Consider the following 24,576-nt stretch of genomic DNA (forward strand, 5'->3'; position numbering starts at 1 on the left):
AATATAGTCAACTCAAAAAATTAGAACATGATCCAATGGAGTGAAATTTCCTTAGGAAGTACCAGTATCGAGCTCAATGACCTCCATATTTATGGCACGGTATCGTGGACAATCAGCTGACCCAATATTGACAGCTGTGCAAGGATTAGTTATGATTGATTTCCTTGATGTTGCTTGTAAGCTTCGACTAAGCCCAACTAGATAGACAGAATCTCCTCGTCGCAAAGCAGGTTCTGTACAGAAAACAAGATTTCTTTTTTAAAAAAGTAGAATGGACTACATTGTGGAAAAGACATGCTGACTGGAAATGGATAGTTCAGTGATTATGTAGTCTTAATGGTATGACACGATGAAGCTCATTAGTACAATAAAGGCAAGCTGATTGCAAAATGAGAAGGTCAGTGACTATGCCACTCTCTGTTTAAGGGTATAAGACTCCCTTCAATGTATCACTCGATCCTTCACCCCCCTAGAACTCAGTCTTGTACTTCTCCATGGATTGCTCCACCGTCTCCCCCACCCTCACCCCCTCTTCTCAAATGTAAAGGGGGCTGAATAGGTGAAATGGTTGGAGAAGAGAAGAAATAGGGGGAGGAAAGAAAGAGGGGGAGGTATTTAAAATGAATAGAAAGTACAAATAGGGGGGAATGGTTAGAATCAGCCTAACATGATTAAACTCATAATTTGATTCAACACGGTGGAATGAAGCGAAAAAACAGTTTCTCTTCAGATAATACTGGAAATACATAGAGAAACTGTAAAAGAAACAAACCTGATAGAAGCTTAGCAGCCCGGACAACAGATGCTCCAGCTCCTAGTGCAGAAGGATCATAAGCGACCAGGACAAAGTTGTGAACAGGATGGAGGAAAACAACCTGAAACGAAAATTATGTATGTGCAATTGAAAATTTGTATTTTTAGCTTTTATAATTGAGAACATAAAAAACCATACCTCCCCAGGTATTTCAATGGGATATGCAGCAAAAGAAAGCATTATATCAGAGATAGATACAGCCACTGTATTCCTATCAACTGCAACCAGACCCAGGTGTTCAGAATGATATATTATAACCCCTGTTCCAAAAAAATGTTGAGAGTGAACTCCATCAAGCATGCAAACGGGCGGCACATGCACCTGAAAAGATAGAGATAACTGATAAGGCATATGGTTATGGGCAAGAAACATGAAAGTCAAAACCAATAAATACATGTCGCTTAGGTTGTCTCCAGCATAGCGTGCATATAGCCGTGCAAAATATTGTTTTGCACTATAGATTGCAATGTCCATAGAATAGAGTTTGAAATAGAAGGTGGGCTAAGAGGTGGGATAGGGAGTCTGTTGAAGATGGCCTTGGAATGCAAGGGGGTTCAACAATTAATTAACAGTAGTACAAAACTAATTGTTCTCAGAGTAGATGGACTGGAAATTGGAGTGAAGGGTGTCAGGGCCTAAGGAGGCCCATGGAGGGGCTACGGCAGTAGCAGATATGGATCCTCCAAGGGGGATTAGATAAGGATAGTTAGAGATAAGATTAGAAGATTAGTTGAGATTATTTAGGAGATTAGTTGAGATTATCTAGGAAGGTTATCAGTTAGTAGTTTGTTGAGGGTTTTTAGGAGACTTTTAAGGAGATAAGGATCTCCCGCTAGACAGGGGCGGTCAGCCGGCCTATTTATGTAATCAATGGATGACAAATAAAGTATGCAAGAATTGGAAGGGAGAAACCCTCTTGCTCGGCCGTGGGCAGAGGCCCCCGGGCGGTGTTCCTGCCCATCGATACCCCTCTCCAATCCCTCACCGATCTAGCGACCATAACATCTGGTATCGGATAGCTTGGGTTTCAATCTGATCCCATGGCTTCTGCATCCCCATCTCCATGGATTGCGTCGCATGTCACCTTCGCCACGTCGTCCTGGCAACTGGCGTCCTCATCTCCATGGAGCATGTCACCTTCGCCACGCCGTCCTGGCAACCCACGTCCCCATCTCCATGGGCTGCGCCGCATGCCACCTTCGTCACGCCATCCTGGCAACCAGCGTCCCCATCTCCATGGGCAGCATCGCCAGCCAATTTTGTCATCACATCCTGGACGCCGGCGTGCCCATCTCTAGGGACAACGCCAAATTTCGTCACATCATCTTCTTTGACGGCGTCTCCGTCCCCATGGGCGACGCCACTAGGGGTAGCCACGGCTCAGCAATCACCAGCTCCATCGATGGGGGACTTGTGGACCAACATAAGGGTTGATCTCGCAAAGATGCAAGCCACGCTCCAGAAGGTTGAGCAAGGGCTGCTGCAAATCAAGGCAATAGTGCAACATGAGCAGCATCAGTTGGTGTTGTCCGCACGGCTCCAGACGTCGGTGGCTATGAGCATACAAGCTGCTGCTCGTGGCTTCCTTGCACGACGGAGAGTGCGGGAGATGCGACGGCAGATGCCCGAGGCAGCCTTGGTGACGGTTGATCTCGGCACACGGGAGCGTGACCTCGCCCTATCAAACGGCCAGCAGCAGCGGCACCGGGCCGCTGTCTCCAAGTGCGAGCATGGTACGTGTCCCGCGGGCGACGAATTTCAACTCTACGACAGCGGCGGTAGGGAAGGCACTCCCATCGTCATAGGCAAGGGCGCACTATTTAGCGCCACCACATTCCGCTACCGACCGCCACGAGGGCGACTCCGCTGGTTATTGTTGCGACCTATTCCAGGTGCCCGTCCATGTGCTCCCCTTTCGTCCAGATGGCATCAATGGGATCCAGGTAGCTGCACACGTGCAAGTCCAACACGCGGAGGGTGTCCGCCTTATCTTATGGAGTCAAAAAAATCATATTCGAAATAATAAGATGAGCCGAGATGTAAAATGCTTGTCTTCTAGGTGTCTGGTTTTGGGTCAAGTAGACTCGATCTTTGAGCACCCGTCATGCTGCAACTCGAGGACGAGCTGCTTGTCCAGGAGGGGTGTAGTGTCAGGGCCTAAGGAGGCCCATGGAGGGGCTGCGGCAGCAGCAGACATGGGTCCTCCAAGGGGATTAGATAAGGATAGTTAGAGATAAGATTAGAAGATTAGTTGAGATTATTTAGAAGATTAGTTGAGATTATCTAGGAAGGTTATCAGTTAGTAGTTTGTTGAGGGTTTTTAGGAGAGTTTTAAGGAGATAAGGATCTCTAGCAAAACAGGTGCGGCCAGCCGGCCTATTTATGTAATCAATGGATGAGAAATAAAGTAGGCAAGAATTAGAAGGGGGAAACCCTCCTCTTGCTTGGCCGTGGGCAGAGGCCCTCGGCCGACGTTCCTGCCCATCGATACCACTCTCCAATCCCTCACCGATCTAGCGACCATAACAAAGGGAATAGATAATATAGAAAATAGTCCAATAGTCAACCAAGAGGAAAACAATAGGATATTTTTACTCATGATGAATCTTTTCCATACAGATATGGCTTCCATCAAATCAGAAGATATCATCTCTTCATTATCAATATATAAACAACTCATTTTATTATGAGCTGAATATATTGATAATGAACTGACTATAATAAGAAACTCTTATTTTAGTGCCAATGTTGTCCATACAGAAAAAATAAGCAGATCATTGTTGAAAACTTAATTTTGAAAATGACATAGCACATTTTTCCGTTAATATAGCCATATAGGCTTAAACTTCCTAACCACCCACCAGTGTAAATGAACAGTGCCTATTTTGGGATTCATCTTCTTCGGAAACCTCAGGATGAACTTGTCAGAAAAAAAATAGGTGAACAAGCTTAAACCTATCGCCACAAATGCAACTTAAGGTTATAGTAGATTTAAGCCTCAATCGGAAAATCTTGTCCACATGTCCATACTATCAAAACAGAGTATCAACATACAAATCTCAGCATACCACGGAGGGTTAGGAACTGCTTGGTTGTGCTCTCAAGCAAGGATTCCTGCCTAGGCATCCGATTTAGGTCGTCTGCAATGAGATTGCTGCTTGGCCAGCAAGCTTCTTACCAGCAACATGGTTTTTAAAGCGGTAAGGTGAGACAAGACGTTGGACCACCGACTGGACGCCTAGGCGAGGTAGGCGGGCAAGGCGCCTAGGCGTTGGACCTCCGCCTGGACGCCTAGGCGACGCCTTAAGAACAGGGACCAGCACACAATCCAAATCCCTAATTACATGATGTTTGTTTTGTCTAGGTTAAGCTTGCTTTTTTTGCTTTTCATGCACTGTTCAAAATTTAACTCGCAGAACAGCTTGTGCAGCTTCTAGGCATGCAGCATTACATAGTCTAGTACCCTAGCCTCCCTAAAAGTATTATGACAGACCCTGGCTATAAAATGCATGTTATGTATAAATTGCTCACCTCAAACATCACAAGGGCTGGTTCAATTACTTGTTCTGCCAATGATGCATTGCTTGATATTGTTCGAGCAAGTTCAGATCCATCTGCATTAGAAGGATGCCTCAAAGAACCACCTTTTACATCCTCTAGATCTCCATAAGATGGTAAAGTTCCGTCGGCAGCTATCTCCTCGACCACACGTCGCCTTTTTTTCTCAATAACAGAATCTTCGTTAGAATGAGATCCATCCACAACAATCTCATCATCAGTTTGCATTTTGATGCATCCGTCTGCCAGGTTCTCAGAATCATACTGGCACTTGAGATCCATAGGACTAGATTCGGATAAAGATGAAACAGCGTTTGAGTTTGTGTCCACATGACTAGCATGATGAGCTAGAGCTAAAAACGGAGATTCTGGTGGTATAGCTGGTTTTCCAGTCCACAAGCCAGTTGCATCATTTCGAGTATATAACTGAGGTGACGCATACCATTCATGTTGATCTATTGTCACCAGTACAGACTAGTCACGTAAATAAAAATGGTTAGTTTATTTATGAAACTGAACTCAAATTTTGAACTGGGATGTGCAGGAGATAAGGCATTGATTATTGTGATAAATAGCTACTCAAATCTTACTTTGTTCCTGTGACGGTCAGTGTATTTGACATATTCTAGAGGCACTCGTGTTCCCCTAGACAATTTTGAAAGAACTGCAATAAGGTCATCTAAATGTGCAATATCCTCTCCTGCAAGCTTTTTAATAATGGCATGGCGTGGAACAGATGCCCGAGAGAGCATGTACCTGCATTGCATGGTGCTAAATGAGTCAAAGAAATACTCGTTTGCTACGGTACCAATCATATGCATTAAAGATATACATTGATAAACTGAAGGCAAAATTGTGAGTGCGAAAATAATGCTATGACCAAACAAATAAGAAGAGCATTTAGTGCTGTTAAACCTCAATAGGAAGGTTATGATCAGTTGCTGGTCCGGGGGGGGGGGGGGGGGGGGGCAGTTTTAGTTCAAATGCAATGCAAGGACAGCAAATAAACATTTGACAAACTAGCCGATGTTCCAGATGACCAGATCAAAAAGGAATGTTTCTGAAAGGATTTGTTACAATGCCATAAATGAGAGGTTCGGAAGAATGAAAGCAAACAAATAGTCATTCTTTCAGGAAATGGAACATGAGAGGCTATGTTACAGTTAGATCTCTTACCCTGCTTCAGCAACATATACGAGACCACATTTGAATCGGAAGTTTCTAGCCTGAAACAAGATTTAAGCATGATTAGCAGCATTTTGGACGTACAACAAATACTAAAACTGTAGACGTTGATGTGCTAGTCTAAATTCAAACATGAGGAGGTGATGTAAGCATTAACTGATTGTATTTAATTATGTAGCATGAGATAAAGGGCCTGTTTTTAATTTTAGATAGAAGGCTAATTGCTAGCTAGCTAAAATTAACTCTAGCCCATCCATACACAAGACCATAGTTGTGAGAGCAACCCGAGTAATTTACAGGGATTTATAGATGAAATCGTGGGTTGTGGGTAGATCACTAGACCTCACGACTTTAATACTTAAAGTGCAACATGTTTATAGGGGCAGTTCCAATGCAAGGTGCCATCATCAATTCTCAGAGAGATTGTACTCAAGCACCCACATAAGATCATTCTGACGGTTTGACCTTCTCCCATGTAATGCGGGCAAACAACTGTAGGCACTTAAATGGTTGCATTATCTACTAGCTAAAGGTACATGCATAAGTACAAATCATGCTTTATCAATTCGTGATATAAAAAAGTTAGCATCTTATCTATCCTACATGGCAAGAAATAGTGATTTCCCTCTGGTAAACACCTCCAACTCTCCAAGCATCTAGAGCGATAAGAAACAATGGAAAACATTTCTGCTTAACCTTTTGGATTAGTTTAGATAGTCTTGGCGCCTATCCAAGCATGGGATCTATTCTAGCAAATCGGCATATGAGGCATTCTTTATTGGGAGTTGGGACAAGTAAATTTGGTCCTTGGAAACGCATGTGTAAGACGTGGGCTCCATTAAAATGCAGAGTTTTCATCTGGTTAGCAGTTAAGAATCGGTGTTGGATGGCTGACAGGCTTGCAAAAAGAGGACTGCCCCACCCTGGTTCTTGTCCACTTTGTGATCAGGCTGAGAAGACTTTTTTTCTCAAAAGCGCAGGGGAACTGCTCCTTAAATATATTAAGAAGAGGAAAAAGGTCTATAGCAGACCAGAGGTTACAACATTAAACTCCTTACGGAGGCCAGTACCGCACATAAGTGAAAGAGTCCAAGGAAGCCGGACTCAAAAAACTACTAAAGTAAAAACAGGGGGGTTCAGTCATTAGGCAAAGAAGCTGCCAAGAAAGAGAGACCCTTGGCCCCAGCTAATTCCCAAACTCTTCTCTCGTCGTCAGCCTGCCGAAGGATAGAGGGGAGACTGGGAGTCTGGCCGTCAAACACGCATCTGTTGCGGTGATTCCAGATCATCCAGGCCCTCAAAGAGATCAGAGAACTCAGACCTTTCTTGACCATTCCTTGAACTGTTTCAGAAGCTATCAGGCTGAGAAGACTATCCAACACTGTCTGACTACCTGTCCCCACCCTGGCTCTGCAGGGCCTCCTTAGCCACCATTTGTCTGTTGGAGTATAGGTTGTGTTTAAGTCCTGTAGTTGATAAGTGTGTAGGGTTGGTGGTCCTAAGCAATATGCTCTGGCCCGTCCGACCTTGTATCCAGGGTTAACCCCATTTGTCTTCTTTCTTCTTAATGAAATGATTCGCAGTTCTCCTACGAAGTTCTAAAAAATGATTTCAGACTGTATGAGCCAAAAAAAAAAGAACTTCCAAAACAACGGTAACAGTTTCCCTTGTCCAGATTACCAGGTTCTTTTAATAAGGGCAGCAGATATGAATATTACAAAATTTCACCTGCTGATATGACAGTGGATGGATGACAGCACCACTAACTTCCAAAAAATGATTTGGAGTTATAGAGTGCAAATCCTCAACCTGAAAGACCAAGGTGGTAAAGATTAATAAGGGTTAAAAAAATGTGACATGCTGACATATATATATTACAATAGGAGTCTATATCAAGCAATAGGAGTGCTACAGATAGAGGAGTGCTACATATATATCAGGCAATAGGTGGTAAAGATATATCAGGCAATAGAAGTGCTACAGATATATTACAAGAAAAAAGACAAGATATGATACATCAAAATTGCCAAATACCTGCAGGTTTACAGTTAAAGGAACTCCACCCCTCTCTATCTGCAAATCAATTTCCTTGCCAACACTATCATCAAGTAAAGTCTCCAATCTAAGAAACTGAGTTACAACCTGCAATCAGTTAAAATGGTTAAACAACACCATCCGAGTCCAAACTATGTGTGCTATGGAAAATACAATTGGCACGAAACCATATTTTGTGGCCATTTTAGCTTGTGAAAAGTGTATTTGCTTGTTTTTCGTTATGGAATTCCAGTAAGAGAAATAGCTACATGTCTAATTACACTTATTGTTTGCTACATCCAAGACGAGACTCCTCTATTCGTAAGCCTGCATGGCTAGCTAACAAAACTAACTTAACTGGAATAGGTTTAGTAAAGATTTGTACATTTTTAATACACACACAAGTCACACGACAAACAAATAAGAATAGAGGGAGTAGTTTACAGGCTATCAGTGATCAAGGATATTCCTGTATGTTTAAATGAGAACTCACATATGATAGATACAACAGTAAACTGTAGAACCAATGATATCACAGACAGAAAATGGTATGCCAAACATAGGTAATGATGAAATCAATAGACTGGTTTCAAATTATTAGAGCAGTAACGCTAGGAAATTTAATAATTTAACTCGGTAGAATTTTACCGATCCTAACAAGTATCTTTGGTTCTTTGGAATTATACATGCTTACATGGTACATACCCTACAGGCCTACACCACGGTCCGTGTGCATAAAAAGTGAAATCATCCCAAATTATAAGACGTTTTGGCTTTTTTAGGTTCAAAACTTTTGCTATGTATCTAGATATATGTTGTGTCTAAATACATAGTAAGAGCTATGAATCTAGAAATGACAAAATGTCTTATAATTTAGGGCGGATGGAGTGTTTACTTAAAAAATGACCTTCTTTAGTATATAATTCCCAGTAGAATGACATAGCACTGATTGTGCTAGCATAACATTGCCAGCATTTTAGACATTCTGCACAAAAGGAAACATTTTTTACCTCAACCAATGGCGCATAGCAATACCATAGAGTTATACAGAACATAGCCCACTATACTGATTTTAACAGTTTGAGCTAGCTACTAAGAAATTTTGGCATGAATTTATGTTATTTTGTTAATATAATTTCACTTATTCAACAGACAAAAATGGTGGTTTTCAAATATATCTAGCCATTAAAAGCAGTTCCCACCTCCTCATTGATGCGTACTAGAACATCACCAGGTTCTAAATGTTTATGTGCAGGGCCTTCAGGTACCTGCATGGACACAGCCTTGCAGTTTCAGCAGTAGTAAGTTACAGAATAGCATGATACAACAAGTAGCACGATAAGTCGTATGATAAAAGAACAAGCTTAGAATATAAGCTCCAGATTACCACTGAATCGACAACCAGCATTCCAGTCTCGCCTTCTGGAGAAACTACACGCACCATCTGTACAGAAAGCAAGCTGTGGTTCTTAAGCCTAGATGATGGAGGTCAACATTTAAAAATACATTCCCATCATACCATGAAGAAACAAGCTTAGAAAGTTGTTATAGAAAATAAACAATCACAAATTACCCAGTCAAACTGTGAGCCACAAACAATGAAAGAACATACCTGCTCCGTTTCATTCCGGAGGCCAAGACGTCGAGTTTCTTCAAATCCTTTGTGTTGAAAGGTTGCCTTTCAATGCAATAGAAAAAAGAAGGATGCTATGAAGCCCAATAACGGCAGTAAAGAAAAGTAACAGTAACAGCAATGAAGAATTGAAGAGAATTGCAGGATGCCATAAATAATTTGAAGTACTGCAAGGTTAAATGCATGAATATCTATTAGGATATGTATCTATCAGGATCAATCAGAGCCTGATTAGCAATTGATTGTAATCCCCTAGATTGGCTAGCTGCCTTGTATAGACTAGGATTACCTTCTATCTATAGCCTAGTTATGTTTCCTTGTACAGGGAATAGCCTTCCTTACATGTACCTTCCATGCATGCCTATTGGCTATATATAACAGGCTCCCCACCCTCAATGGGTGTGTGGTGATTCAATCCATTCTTCCCCTTTCTACATGGTATCAGAGGAAGACACAAGGAGTGGATCGAGGGGCGAGTTTGTGAGGGGAGGTGGCAGTGAGGTTCGGATAGCAGAGGCATCCGAAGATGCGAAGGGAAGCGTAATCAGGGAGTAGGCCGTGAAGAATTTGGTAAGGTATTTGGTTTTGTATGGAGGAGGAGGGGCGCCTATTGAGGAGGTATGTTGCTGTTGTGAGGGCTTCAGCCCAGTATGGAGTAGGGATGGATTCGGATATTTATTCGGATGTCATTTTTTTGGTCTTCTTTCTTCGATTGTGAACAACTAACATATAGAATTTGATATGTAAATTTATATTCTTGTTTTTAGCATTGAGACTATTAATCTTCACAAAAAATAAACATTAAATCCATTCTATATCTTTTTAAATAATTCATATAAAATTCGGATGTCTATTCGAATACGGATTCGGATGTTTTTTCACCTTTTTTGTTGTAGGGAGAAAATAATGTACACAAAAAATTATACAAAAATTTATTTAAATACTTCATAATATTCTTAATAACATTGCCGAAAATTAACTTTAAATTCTATGTATATCTATGCTAAAATATTAGATTTGTGATACAATTCGGATGTTTTAGGAACATCCCTAGTATGGAGGTGGCATGGACGCATGGAGCAGCATGGTGCGGATGGTGTTGTTGGTAGTGCGGAGCATGGTTCTTAAGGCGGTAAGGCGAGATAAGGCGCCGGACCACCGCCTAGACGCCTAGGCGACGCCTAAGGCGAGCAAGGCGACGCCTTATCAACCTGAGAATCAGCAAAACAGCCCCATGGAGGAGGAAGAAAAAGAAAAAAAGAAAAAGAAAAAAAGGAGAAGGAAGGGGTAGGAGGCCCAGCCCACCAGCCAGCCCATATAATCCTTCCTCTGGCAACCCTAGGTTGCCTCTCTCCCCCACGATTCAGCTGCCGCTGCCCCCAATTGAGCCGCCGCCGCCTCAGATTCGCCGTCGCCGCCTCAGATTCGCCGTCGCCGCCTCAGCGCCGATTTGGACGCTGCCGCCAACGATTTGGCCTCCGCCGCCCTGGATTTGGCCTCCGCCGCTCCCGATTCGACGCTGCCAACCCGAAACAGCGCCGCCCCTTTCCCTTCCCCTCTGCCCTATGCCCTCTTGCTGCTTCTTACCTAGGCGACGGGGACGCCTTGGATCTTTCGGGCGCCTGGACGCCTAGGCGACGCCTTTAAAACAAGGGTGCGGAGCATGCGTTCGGCCTTGCCGTTTTGTGGTGAGGTATAGGGGCAGGAAAGGCGAAGAGTGATGCCGTGGCTAGCAAGGAAAGAAGTGGTGGCGCGGTTGACAAACTCGGTCCCATTGTCGGCTTGGAAGGATTTAGGTGTGGTACTAAACTGGGTCTGGGTGTATGCAATGAATTCAATCATGTGGCGGTGCACCTCAGATTTGTGCCGTAGTGGGAAGGACCAGCAGTAATGGGAATAATCATCGAGTATAATAAGGTAATACTTGAACCCAGAATTGCTAAGCACGGGAGATGTCCATACATCGCAGTGAAGTAAATCAAACGGAGCATGGGTAACAGATGTCGAGTGACTAAATGGAAGGCGCACATGCTTGCCAAGTTGACAGGCATGGCAGAGGCATGGCGAGCTTTTATTGAAGGTAATGACCGACATGCTGCGAAGTTGGGCGAGGCTGGAGGGACCGGGGTGGCCGAGGCGATGATGCCACAAAGACGACGTGGTGGCGAGGCTGCAGGAGGGAGTTGTGGTGGAGGGGTAAGTGTAGAGGTCGCCACCACTATTGCAGCGAAGAGTCACGTGCCCCGTCTGTTTGTCCTTGACAGAAAAACCATAAGCGTCAAATTCAATGGAACAAGAGTTGTCACGAGTGAATTGACGAACAGATAAAAGATTGCGCACAAGTGCAGGTGCAACAAGAACATTGTTAAGACGATAGGTAGAGGTGGGGGAGGAAAGTGTAGATGTGCCACGACAGGTGATGGGTATGGTGGTTCCATTGCCAACGGTGATGCCGAATGAAGGAGGGGGGAGATGGGACAGGAGTATACCTGCCGAAGAGGACATGTGAGTTGTGGCGCCAGTGTCGAGGACCCAAGGGGAGGACCCCTGGAGGGACATCTGATTCAGTGCGGCGATGAGGCCAGCCTGATCCCAACCGCCCTGCGCTGCCATAGGTGGAGCAGGGTTGTCGGGGGACTGAACAGGGGCGAGCGCAGTGTGCGCCTGAGCCTGAGTGTAGGGGCCGAGGATGCCAGGACTGCGCCAGGCAGGGGTTGGCGCCGGCGGGCGCCAGGGCTGATGATGAACCCCGGCGGTCCAAGGGGGGTAGCAGTACCAGGGGGCGGCTGGGAACCTGGGACCGCCAGAGTGAGGGCCGCCCTTGCCCTTCTTCTTCCAGCGGCCGCCGCCACCACCTGGGTTGCCGCCGCTGCTGGAGCCACTGCCGTGACCGCCCTGTCTACTGGCAGTGGAGCCGCCGCCGTTGGTGGTGGGGGTGGTGCGGCAGTTGGTACCGCACGATGCGTGGAGTGTCGTCTGGGCCGCAACCGTGCCTTCATTGGCGAGGCGGAGTTCCTTCAGCACGAGCTTCTCGCGAGTGGTGGCGAAGTCCGGCAGCGGGTGGGAGTCGGCAATATTGTCGGCGGTGCTGGCGAAACGTGGGTTGAGGCTGCGGAGGAGGTTGAGGACGAGCTCCGCATCGGTGATGGTGCGGCCGACATCACGGAGCGCGTCGGCGGTGGCCTTCATACGCTGGGCATAGTCATTGATGGAGGAGTCGCCCTGAGTCATCGAGTGAAACTCATGGCTTAGGAAGATGGCGCGTGGAGCCTTGTTGGCCTCGAAGAGGCGCTTGATGGCGACCCAGAGCTCACGCGCAGTCTGGTTTGGAGCCGCGGCGAGGCCGATGACGTCGGGCCCAGCCGAGCCGAGAAGCCAGCTGCGGACACAGGCATCGGCGATGCCCCAAGAAGGATCTGTGGGACGGGCTTCCTGCAATCCGTCGATGTGCGAGAGGAGAGCGAATTTTCCACAGAGGGAGGTGAAGAATGGTTCCCACTGGTTGAAGTTGGGTTTTGCCAGTTCAAGAGTCACCGGGATGTGGTTCTTGACATTGATCGTCGCATAGGGGGCGACAATCACAGCGGGGGCAGGAGTGGTGGCGTCGGTCATGGTGACCAGGGGGGAGGAGTTGGCGCTGCGCACAGCAGGGAGGAGTTGGCGCTGCGCACAGCAGGGAGATGGGCGCAGGATCTAGAGAGCTGATACCATGTAGAAAGGGGAAGAATGGATTGAATCACCACACACCCATTGAGGGTGGGGAGCCTGTTATATATAGCCAATAGGCATGCATGGGAGGTACATGTAAGGAAGGCTATTCCCTGTACAAGGAAACATACCTAGGCTATAGATAGAAGGTAATCCTAGTCTATACAAGGCAGCTAGCCAATCTAGGGGATTACAATCAATTGCTAATCAGGCTCCGATTGATCCTGATATACCCATCCTCTCACAAGGGCTATCGCTGCCTTGACATGTCCACTCGCCGCATCATTATCTCGCGCCATGTTATCTTTGATGAGTCTGTGTTCCCATTCTCGGCTGCACCATCGGCGGCCTCCATGTCGTCATCACTTGATTTTCTGATGCAGGACCTCACCTCCTCGACGGCTCCTGCAAACACCCATCCGCCGCTCGCTGCCAGCAGCGAGGATGATCTCCAGGTGTTCCTGGACCCGGCCATACTCCAGATCGGCCCCCGGGTTCACCCTGCGGGCGGGCCACAACTGGGCGCTCATGGGCCCCAAGCCGGGCAGCCGGCGGCTCCCCCGACTGATGGTCAGCGCTTCGGCACCACCTACACCCGACGCGCCCAGCCTCCAGCAGCACCGGTCACCGCAGCGGTGGCCCCTGTGGCTGCTGCAACTTCAGCGCCAACAGCAGCTGCACCAACTTCGCCACCAGCGGCTCCAGCAGCTCGGCTCCTCTCTACTGCAGCGAACCGGCCTGTGACACGCTCACAGACCGGCTCCCTTCGCACTGTCCAGCGCTTCGGCTTCTCCGCCTCCGTCGCCTCGCCAATCCCGGCGAACTATCGCAGTGCCCTGGCCGATCCAAATTGGTGTGCTGCGATGGCGAACGAATACAAGGCATTGATCGACAACGGCACTTGGCGCCTCGTACCCCGACCGCCTGGTGCGAACATTGTCACTGGCAAGTGGCTGTTCAAACACAAGCTCCACTCCGACGGCTCCCTCGCCCGGCACAAGGCGCGCTGGGTCGTTCGTGGCTTCTCCCAGGAGGAAGGCGTCGACTACGACGAAACATTCAGCCCGGTCGTCAAGCCGGCCACGATCCGCACCGTCCTCAGCATTGCTGCGTCCCGAGACTGGCCCATCCGGCAGCTCGACGTGAAGAATGCCTTCCTTCACGGCAACCTCGAGGAGACTGTCTACTGCGAGCAGCCGAAAGGATTCGTCGACCCCGCTGCACCTAACTCTGTCTGTCTGTTGCAGAAGTCCCTATATGGGCTTAAGCAGGCACCACGCGCTTGGAATCAGCGCTTCTCCAGCTTCATTCGCAGTATTGGCTTCACCACCTCCAAAACGGATGCCTCCTTGTTCATCTACAAGAATGGAGACGCCATGGCCTACCTCCTCCTCTACGTCGACGACATCATCATCACTGCATCATCGCCGGCTCTTCTCCAGCACGTCACCTCCCGCCTATCGTCGGAATTTGCCATGACGGACCTCGGGGATCTTCACCACTTCCTCGGCATCTCGGTGACACGGGACAGCAGTGGGCTGTTCCTCTCCCAGCGGCAGTACGCCGTTGATCTTCTCCAGCGCGCTGGCATGTCTGAATGCCACCCGACAACTACTCTGGTGGATGCCCGGACCAAGTTGTCTGCCTCCGAGGGCGCTCCAGTCGCCAATCCCTCGGAGTACCGGAGCCTCGCTGGTGCTCTTCAGTACCTCACTCTGACCAGGCCGGACCTGGCCTATGCTGTCCATCAAGTCTACCTCTTCATGCACGACCCTCGCGAGCCGCATCTTGCGCTCATCAAGCGCATCCTGCGCTATGTCAAGGGCTCCCTGTCCGCAGGTCTGCACTTGGGACCTGGCGTCGTTGATCAGCTCACAGCCTACTCCGATGCCGACTGGGCCGGCTGCCCCGACACGCGTCGCTCCACCTCCGGCTTCTGCGTCTACCTCGGCGACAATCTGGTGTCATGGTCGTCCAAACGTCAGACGACTGTCTCTCGCTCCAGCGCCGAAGCAGAGTACCGTGTTGTGGCCCATGCGGTTGCTGAGTGCTGCTGGCTGCGTCAGCTTCTACATGAGTTGCACATCTTCATCCCCCGTGCGACCGTGGTCTACTGTGACAATGTGAGCGCTGTGTACATGGCAGCCAACCCAGTCCACCACCGCCGCACGAAGCACATCGAAATCGACATCCACTTCGTCCGTGAGAAGGTTGCTTTGGGGCAGTTCCGTGTTCTTCATGTTCCGTCCACACACCAGTTCGCCGACATCATGACCAAGGGACTGCCCGTACAGCTCTTCACTGAATTTCGGAACAGTCTTTGCGTCCGTGATCCTCCCGCTCAGACTGCGGGCGGGTATTAGGATATGTATCTATCAGGATCAATCAGAGCCTGATTAGCAATTGATTGTAATCCCCTAGATTGGCTAGCTGCCTTGTATAGACTAGGATTACCTTCTATCTATAGCCTAGGTATGTTTCCTTGTACAGGGAATAGCCTTCCTTACATGTACCTTCCATGCATGCCTATTGGCTATATATAACAGGCTCCCCACCCTCAATGGGTGTGTGGTGATTCAATCCATTCTTCCCCTTTCTACAATATCTATTCATGCATAAGCTCTCCACAACAACGATAACAGAAAACACAGAATGTGATAGGATTGTGGATTCTACCGGGAACGTGGCGCAGGGAGTAGGGGTGAAGTGCAGGGGGGCAACGGCGTGCACGACACTGATGCGCCGTGGCTAGGTTCGGCGGGAGGAGAGGAGGGGTGCTACAGTACCGCGCTACAGTGCTGCAAGTACTGTTCGCGGGGTGGGGCTGCGAGCGAGAGGAGGCAGCTAGGAGTCCCAGCTCCCCGAGGGAAGCCGGCAACAAATAAGTTGCTTCTGCTTAGCTTTCCCTAGGTACAAACTAGGCCATTTATATAGAGATGGCTTCCTTCTGCTAAGACCAGTTCATAACCGGATCTCCTATTTTTACTCCAATACTTATCCAATCTATCTCTAACTAGATCTCCTATTTCTTCTCCCTAATCTGATCTGCCTTATCGAATACTAAAGTGATTCCTTGTTGGGATCGGTTGGCTGGGTCCTAGGCCTACACCTTTTCGGTGATAATATTTCTCCCTGCCTGCGAAAACAGCTAGACCTCGAGCTGAAAGTTGGGGTAGAGGCGTCGAAAATTCATCCACGTGTTGTGGTCATGGGGACCTATTGCAGCAGAGATGTTGATCGAGATATCGTCGTCAATGAAGTCGGTCGACTCAAAGTAGAAGAGGCATTGACAGATGTGGCCGCAGATGTATGGTTTGTCGTAGTTGTAGCAGAGTCCTTGGTGGCGACGCTCTTGCTGCTCTGCCGGGGAAAGACGGCGGAATGGGCGAGAAGAGTCTCTTGTCCCCGTCGTCACTGTTGCGACGGCGGGCTGTGTGCTAGCATGTGCGGGAGCGCCCCCTGGTGCGAAGGCCTCGCGCTGGCGCCGCAGGTAGAAGGTGCCAAAGTTGCTGCGTTCGCGTGGGGTTCGAAAGCCCGCGCCAAATACATTGTTGTATGCAAATCCCGTGGTTCCCGGAGCTCAACGTCGATGCAGATGTGGTCCGGGAGTCCGCCCACGAACAACTCGGCCTTCTAGGGTCCTGAGAGGCCACGGGCATGTCACAACATGGCATTGAAGTGATCGACGTACTCCTGCACGGAAGATGTGAATGGTGGACGTGTGAGCTCGGACGGACGGGTGCCATGAACTGTCGGGCCAAAGCGGAGCGTACACAGCTCGCAAAAGTGCTCCCACGAGGGCATAGTACCACATCTGCACGGCGCCGGTGAGGTGGTAGGAGGTCGGTCGCGTGTGATCCGAGGCTAGGGTCGCTGGCCGCAAAAGAACTGTGCACACTGGTTGAGCCAACTAAGAGGGTCCAGGGCATCGTCGTACGTGGGGAAGTGCCAGGCCAGGGTGTGGCCTAGTGTGGGCAACGGGTGGCACAGCGCCATACTGCATGGGTGTGTCGCCCTGGATGCCGCCGCCCGTCGGAATGCCCAAGAATAGGGTGTCGTCCACTCCCCCGTAGTGCCCCTTGGTGTGGTTGGGGACAGAGGACGCGTTTAGTGATGGAGACGTCGCCATCATGAACTGTGGCGCCGCCGTCGACGAGAGGATGTGCGACGGGAGCGCCGACGGTGATGGCGGCATGGGGATGAGGTGAAGGGGCGGTCCCGCTGGCGCGGGTGCACTGGCCCTGATCGGACCTGTAGATGGCGCCCGCGACGGCAGGGGTGGTGTCGCGGTCGTCGGTGGAGAAAGGAGCGGCTGCGTGGTCGCCGACGGTGGCAGGATTGGTGTCGTGGATGCCGACAGAAGCGACGGAGCCGGCAGAAGCAACGTCGGGGGTTGGGCAGGAAACACCACGCACGCCATGAAGGCATCAATGGTCGCCACGGAGCGTGCGAGGGTGGCAAAGTTGGCGTGGATCGTGGCGAGACTGGCGTTGAGGCCCTCTAGGGTCGTCTACGTCGCGGCCACAGTTGGAGACACCGTGAGCAGGGGTTCGTGGGGGCAGGGAGCGGAGCGACGGCGGAAAGCAACAGCGCTGGAGATGTGGAGGTGGTTGTCGACATGGTGGTGGTGGGAGGAGTGTCTGACATCTCCGGTACCATGTTGATAGGATTGTGAATCCTACCTGAAATGTGGCGCAGGGAGTAGGGGTGAAGCGCAGGGGACCGACAGCGTGCACGGTGCTGGGGCGCCATGGCTAGGTTCGGACGGAGGAGAGAGGAGGGGCGCTATTGTACCCGCCGCTACAGTGCTGCAAGTGTTGTTAGCAGAGTGGGGCTGCAAGCGAGAGGAGGAAGAAGGGGTGGCGGCTAGGGCACCTAGCTCCCCGAGGGAAGACGGGAACAAATAAGTTGCTTCTACTTAGCTTTCCCTAGGTACAAACTAGACCATTTATGATTTATATAGAGATGGCTTCCTTCTGCTAAGACCGGCTCATAATCGGATCTCCTATTTTTACTCCAATATTTATCCAATCTATCTCTAACAAGATCTCCTATTTCTTCTCCCTAATCTGATCTGCCTTATCTAATACTAAACTGATTCCTTATTGAGATCGGTTGGCTGGGCCCTGGGCCTACACCTTTCCGCCATAACAGTATGATAAAATAATGGAATCACTGTATAATATACTCACCTGAAGTGTACCACGTGGAATATAAACAGATTCTGTCTTGGTACCAAATGCATCCCAACTGTCACGTATCAAATCCAATGCTCTGACAACCTGGAAATAGTTTGAACAACTTTTAAATAAATAATAGCACCACAGAAAATGAACGAAAACGAATCTTAAAAGGTAACGATGTGCGGCCGTCTTTATGAGCTTATATTTTAGTACATGTGAACTCCTACACGTTCTTACCACTCTAATCTTCCTTGAAGAACACACAATATCAAGTAAAATAAAATGCACTGCTAATGAAAACTCTGCACAATTTTTTCTCTCGAACAGGAGAGTTGTGTATCATTATATTAAGAAGAAAAAAAGAGGTAAAGAGATACCTCATACAAGTCTGCAAGTCCACACGGAAACACACAATACAGAAGAATCACACAACCTATACAAGACTTAAAAAACTAGATGACCCAAGACTGTGCACATTTGCTAATGAATTAGTCCAGTTTGGTGATTACTGATTAGCATGGTTGCTTAAAGCCTTATAAAATTAGAACCAGCTCATTCTTTCCTTAGCATCAATGTGTCATGTCATTTCAAACTTAAAAGTCAAATGTTATCCACTGCAAGCCTTCCAATTTTTAAATCAACAATCTTGGAATTCAAATATAATTTATACTGTTACAGCATAACATGGGAATGTATTAATGCTAATTTATAAACAGCCTACATGTTATACAAAGTAAAAAAATGCACTGCTAATGAAAACTCTGCACATTTGCTAATGAATTAGTCTAGTCTGATTAGCATGATTGCTTCTGCAAAGCCTTATAAAATTAGAACCAGCTCATTCTTTCCTTAGTATCAATGTGTCATGTCATTGCAAACTTGAAAGTTAGACTCAAATGTTATGCACTGCAAGCCTTCCAATTTTTCAATCAACAATCTTGAAATTCAAATATAATTTATACTGTTACAGCATAACATAGGAATGTATTAATGCTCATTTATAAACAGCTTACACGTTCTAATGGAAGGAAGAAGGCAGAGGCACTGGAAGATTTGCTTCCAGCATTCAGGGCAACAGCCCTTCCTTGACAATCAACAACAGGAGAACCACTTGAGCCACCTTTAGTACCAGATGCAGCCTAAAGAAACAAATAATCTTATTACTGTACAAGCACTAGCAAAAAAAAACAACTGTATATTCCATTAAGTCAAAATAGACGACCAAACACATTATCAGCATATCAGTATGAACTAGATAATGATACATGTAACATCAAGTAGCTAAAGGAAGTTACCTGCATATAGAACGTATTGAAATCATTATATCCATCCCTGGCAAGAAATTAAAAAGAAAAAGAAAATATGAACAGCAATATAGATAATGTAATGTGTCATTAAGCTTCAAACAGCTAGCCTACAGCATCCAGTTCGACAATTCAATAACAACTGTAAAATAACAAGAGTAAGATTACATATTTGAATTTTTTTCTCAATCATTTCATAAAGAAAATAGAAATGAACTACAACTAGAGTGTAATTTGTATAAACAATCACAACTACAGATAGGAGAGCTAATTTTTGTGTATGTTGTTTCCTTTTTGTATGTATGGTGTGTAAATGGATGTCCTGATTATTAGTTAACAGAAGGAGCAGGCCATGTAAAGATAGGAAAGGTGTACTTCTTGTAGTATGGTGCTTCTCTATCAAGTCGAGCAAGTGTTCCTGCCAAAATTGAAACCTGCATCCAGTAAACACCAGTAAGAAAACATTGAAATACATAGCACAATTTATCAGAAAAACATTGCAAAGAATGAACTACATCCAGGCCATAAAACATACATCCATGCAAAACTTCTGTGGTGCTATTAGAAGCGCACATCCAACCAGCATGTTACATTAAAACGTGTCAGAGTTATAATTTAAACCAATTTGTTCCAAGTCATTTCTTAAGTTTGCCATGACAAATATTTAATTTGCTAAGTTGTCAGTGCAGGCAGATTTTACTTTTGCAGGCAAAGTTATCAAATTAGCATCTTCTGGGCCAACCAATGTTAACAACTAAAGTCTAAGGCCCCGTTTGGTTTGGGCTAACTAAAGTTTAGTGATTAAAGTTTAGTCACTTTTAGTCACTAAAGAAGCAAACATATTGACTAAAGTGGGGTGACTAAACTTTAGTTCTTTAGTCACCAAATGAGTGACTAAAAGGGACTAAAGTAGTATTTTTACCATATTTGCCCTCTACACTTTCTTCTTATAGCAAACATCCATTAATTAATAGGGGTAAAACAGTCATTATTCACAGCAATTAATGCTCTTTAGTCCGGTTTAGTCACTGAAACCAAACGGGTTACTTTAGCGACTAAACTTTAGTCACTAAAATTTAGTTTAGTAACTAAAGAAACCAAACAGGGCCTAAAACTACTCCATGGTTGAAAGGCCTTGTCTTAGCATTAAAAAAATGGAAAGCAAAGTATTCACAAGACTACATGGCATTCATCTAATTGATTTCTAAACATGTCATTATGCACATGTATTGCCCTTTTTGCTCACATGCCAAACTATCAGAACCATGTAATCAGACAGAATGAAAAATAATATGGCTAAATCCAGCATGGAAAAACAGAAGCATAAGGTATGTCTTTTTTTTCCTGATAAGAGAGTTCACAGAAATTTCTTATTGGCCATTCCTCTTTACCAAAAATTCCTTAAGTGGTGTTATACAAGATAATATTTTTGTCAGAAAACATTACAAAAGTAACTCTTAATCGTAGTAGAAATTAAGGGAAACCATTTAATCATGATCTGCAATGTCATTGTTTGCAAAGCACAAGTAAGATAAATTTAAGAACATATCCCAATGCTCTAATTCGCATTTAAATGTCAACACATAGAAATAGGGGTGCAATTGGATCAGATACGTACAGATATAGCTTATCATATATTCACATTCTATTCAATAGTTTACCCAAGTAGGGCATGGATAGTACTGGAAATTTTCTTCTTCATTCATATCACTTTTTTCTCAGATTTAAAGGCGGAGCAGATAGTGAAACCGAGGTTTCAACTGATCAGACAGATGGAAATTATTCACTCTATTTACACTAGCAGAGACCGCACAATACATTAAGCAATACGGGTGCAATCAGAGTGAGCACAATAAACGTGATTGCCAAGATGTGAAAACTAAGAGCATGATATTTTTAACTCCCATTCGTATGTGATAACATGCCTATTTATTGGCGGTCTTGAGCGAAATCATAATAGAGTACTTCAACATCTAACATTTGATGCTTCTGATGGATGCCTCTCAAGTATCAATGTATCATCTCATATTATCATCCCATACATGATTTTAAAGTCGTCCGACTAATCGCGATTAGTCGCGGTTAGTCGGACTTATCACTGCTGCAAGGCCGATTAGGGCTAGCGACGCGATTAGGGAGACTAGAAACCTAGTCGTCCGACTAATCGCGATTAGTCGGCGATTAGTCGTTCGATTAGGGTTGTGCTCAACTAGGCTCTCTGTTTTGGGCTCCAGCAGATGAAGCAGGTATCTGCTCTTTTCCATTTGGGTCGGCCCACCATGGGAGCTGAAACTGAGCGCCAATGCCCTTAGCCCCTTATACAGTCTTTTACCCTAGCTGGAGCTGAGCGCCGCCGCCTTCATTTGCTTGCTGGACTACTGACTGCTCTGAGCGCCGCCGCCCTCATCTGCTTGCTGGAGATGGACTGCTGACTGCTGAGCGCCGCCGCCCTCATCTGCTTGTTGGAGCTGGACTGCTGACTGCTGCGCGCCGCCGCCCTCATCTCTGCTTCGACCTGTGACCTGTCCCTGCTCCAGCATCCAGGGCGCGGCAACCTCTGCTCTAGGCTTCCTTCTGCTCTGTTCAGAGTTCAGACCATCCTCCACTCCCTCCTGCTCTGTTGTTCTTTTGCTGGAACAGAGATGAGCACTTATGGTAATCCCTTCTCTAGTCTTTTGTTCTTTTGCTGGAAACGGAGATGAGCACTTCTTGAGTTGCTCTTTGCTTGCTGCAGATGAGGATGGGAGGCAACGTAATAATGTAGAAGTCCTCTTTCCAGGATCTAGGTTGTCCCAGCCTCAGGGTGATGGCGCAGCCGCAGATCATGCCACACGTGAATCAGTTGCATCAGCTTCGTCTGATGTCGCAGCTGCTGCTGGTTCTACCATAAAAGATAAAGCTATTGCTGCACTACCCGCAGTATGGTCCTGTTATAGATGGGCGACTATAGGACGACTAGGGAGTCGACTAGGATCGACTAATCGAGCTAATCGACGACTAATCGCGATTAGTCACCTTATCGGTGCTTAGGCGACTAGAGTCGACTAGCCGACTTTAAAACCTTGATCCCATATTATTTTCTTGGAATCGGAGTCAGACATTGATAGTGTCTGAAAATCGGTGTCGCTTCCATATTTGCCCTATTCTGCTTCAGTTGATCAGAAAATATCCTACCATTTGCATCCCTATGTCAATTAAAATTTAACAAAATAAGTTTTTGATGGAGTGTATGATGGGTGGAACCTTAGTTCCGTGAGTTCTGGATATTGCAAAAGCAGAAGATTTGTTTCACAGTGCACAAAAAGGAGAAATCTAAGGCACTAAGGTTTGACAGGGAACAATGCAAAAAAATATGCAACTGCTGTGGTCTGTGGTGTCTAACAAGGACGTATATTTTAGGGGTACATAACAGCAGAATTTAAGATATAATTCATGGAACCTTTTCCCCGCTGTCATTTCCGACAACCCGGATTTCTAGCCCGACTGATGCTGCTTCAGGTGCCAGCGGAATCTCATCATACTTAAGAAACTTAATGGCACCTGGATCATAGCGAAAAAAACCAAAATCATGTACCTGTTTGCAGAGAAGAGGGCAGAAATTTGGGTTAACAATATGGCATTAGCGCTGGGAGAGAAAAATAAAACAATAAAGAATGGAATCAAGTGGAATATACACTCACAGGATCTCTGTACAGTGGGTACACAGGGATCTCTTCCCTGTTCACGAACATGGCCTCCGCGACCACAGGTCCTGTCATCGCGAGCATCACGACAACAGCAGCAGCAGCACAAATCATTCACATGTAGATATGTGAGAATTGGTGCTGTTTACTGGAGGTGTTCCTACCTGGCTTGACGACATGGCGGTTAGTGAGGATTATGCCGCGGGACTTGTCAACGACGAAACCCGTGGCGTAGCTGGCGCCCGCGACCTCGGTGTCAAAGGCGCGCGGCGCAGTGGTGCGGAGGACGACGACGGACGGCACGACGCGAGAAAGCGCGCGGCGCCAGTCCTCCGCCGTGACCGACGACTCGATCTCCATTGCCAGCTCTCCCCCGGCCTCCTCTTTCGCAGGGCTCTCCATCGTCCGCCGCGATCTAATTTCCCCTCGGTGGCCTCGATTCGGACGAGCTCTCCGGCGGTCGCTAGGGTTTTGGGCACGGGCTAGACTACGATTTGGAAGAGGATGTTTATCGTCACGCAGGTGATGTGAACCTCTAGCCGGATGGGGACGGGGCTGGCCGGCTGGGGTGAGCGTGAGTGAGATCAGCGGTAGTTGGGAGTGAAGCTGGTGGTGAATGCGCTGCGAAGTGCGAACTTGCCGGCCGCCGCACGAGATTTCGGAAGGGGAAGACCGGCACCAGAGTCGAATGCTTCAGTTGAGCGTGCCAAAGAAGATATTTTTCCCGGGAGTCGCGTGATCAGGCCCGATTCAAAGCAGGACGTGGGCTCGTGGCTGGTTCAGTTAAACAGACGAATGTAGCTGGCACACATTGGGCTGAAATGATTCTTGCTCGACCAATCAAAGTATGTTTGGTAGGGCTCTCCTTCTGCCAAATCTCTTCTTATTATTAGGAGAGAGCTTAAAAAACATTCAGTTTGGTTAGAAATATAGCTCTTTTTTAGTTTCTCCTAAGATGTAGGAGTCGATGAAGAGAAAATATGAGAGAGGAAACAGTAAAAACTCCTTTTTCTGGCTCCCGGAGTTTTTTTAAGGAGCCCCTCCCTCTTTTCTAGAAAGAGATCGTTAAAGAGCTTCCCCTTTTTTACAAAAGTCATTGAAGTGGCTCTTGAAGTAGCCCTACCAAAGGAGACCTAAAAAAATAACCTCCCAAATCTCTATTAGAGTTGGAGTTAAGTCCAAATCTGAGTTTCTTTCTTTAGCGTTCTTTATTTTAAAGAGTGTTCGATCCCCTAAATAAAGTTTAGCCCCGTGTCACCCGTGGATACTAAATAAGAGAGAAATTTATTAATCCTAATTACTCCATAATTAGCAATGTTTACTGTTACATCATATAGATGAATGAACTACTTAGACTTAATAGATATATCTTGTTTAGCCTTCGTATTTGCGATTAGTTTTGTAATAAGACTATATTTAATATTTGTAATTGACATTCAAACTGAAGTGGCACGAACTAAACTTTAGTCAAAGG

General features: G+C 46.7%; 1 protein-coding gene across 2 annotated transcripts in view; it reads right to left on the reverse strand.

Annotated features, from left to right (window-relative positions):
* LOC100382830 (protease Do-like 7) overlaps positions 1-23,859 on the reverse strand; it is a 34,628-nt gene extending 10,769 nt beyond the window's left edge. Inside the window, exons 1-18 of one of the 2 annotated variants that reach the window (XM_020553497.2) lie at positions 23,267-23,859; positions 23,100-23,170; positions 22,859-22,993; positions 19,795-19,853; positions 19,411-19,447; positions 19,129-19,254; positions 18,125-18,214; positions 9,204-9,269; positions 8,979-9,035; positions 8,794-8,859; positions 7,592-7,699; positions 7,286-7,366; positions 5,549-5,598; positions 4,963-5,128; positions 4,346-4,846; positions 953-1,135; positions 773-875; positions 63-233 (exon numbers count right to left, since the gene is read on the reverse strand). In XM_020553497.2, coding sequence (XP_020409086.1) covers positions 63-233; positions 773-875; positions 953-1,135; positions 4,346-4,846; positions 4,963-5,128; positions 5,549-5,598; positions 7,286-7,366; positions 7,592-7,699; positions 8,794-8,859; positions 8,979-9,035; positions 9,204-9,269; positions 18,125-18,214; positions 19,129-19,254; positions 19,411-19,447; positions 19,795-19,853; positions 22,859-22,993; positions 23,100-23,170; positions 23,267-23,504 — 2,308 coding nt within the window. In that variant the 5' untranslated portion in view covers positions 23,505-23,859. The remainder of the gene's footprint in view (positions 1-62; positions 234-772; positions 876-952; positions 1,136-4,345; positions 4,847-4,962; positions 5,129-5,548; positions 5,599-7,285; positions 7,367-7,591; positions 7,700-8,793; positions 8,860-8,978; positions 9,036-9,203; positions 9,270-18,124; positions 18,215-19,128; positions 19,255-19,410; positions 19,448-19,794; positions 19,854-22,858; positions 22,994-23,099; positions 23,171-23,266) is intronic. The other variant, XM_020553496.3, reaches the window with a different exon arrangement.
* Positions 23,860-24,576: the final 717 nt, after the last annotated feature.

The sequence above is a fragment of the Zea mays genome, chromosome 5 (assembly GCF_902167145.1).
Source record: "Zea mays cultivar B73 chromosome 5, Zm-B73-REFERENCE-NAM-5.0, whole genome shotgun sequence".
Lineage (NCBI taxonomy): Eukaryota > Viridiplantae > Streptophyta > Magnoliopsida > Poales > Poaceae > Zea > Zea mays.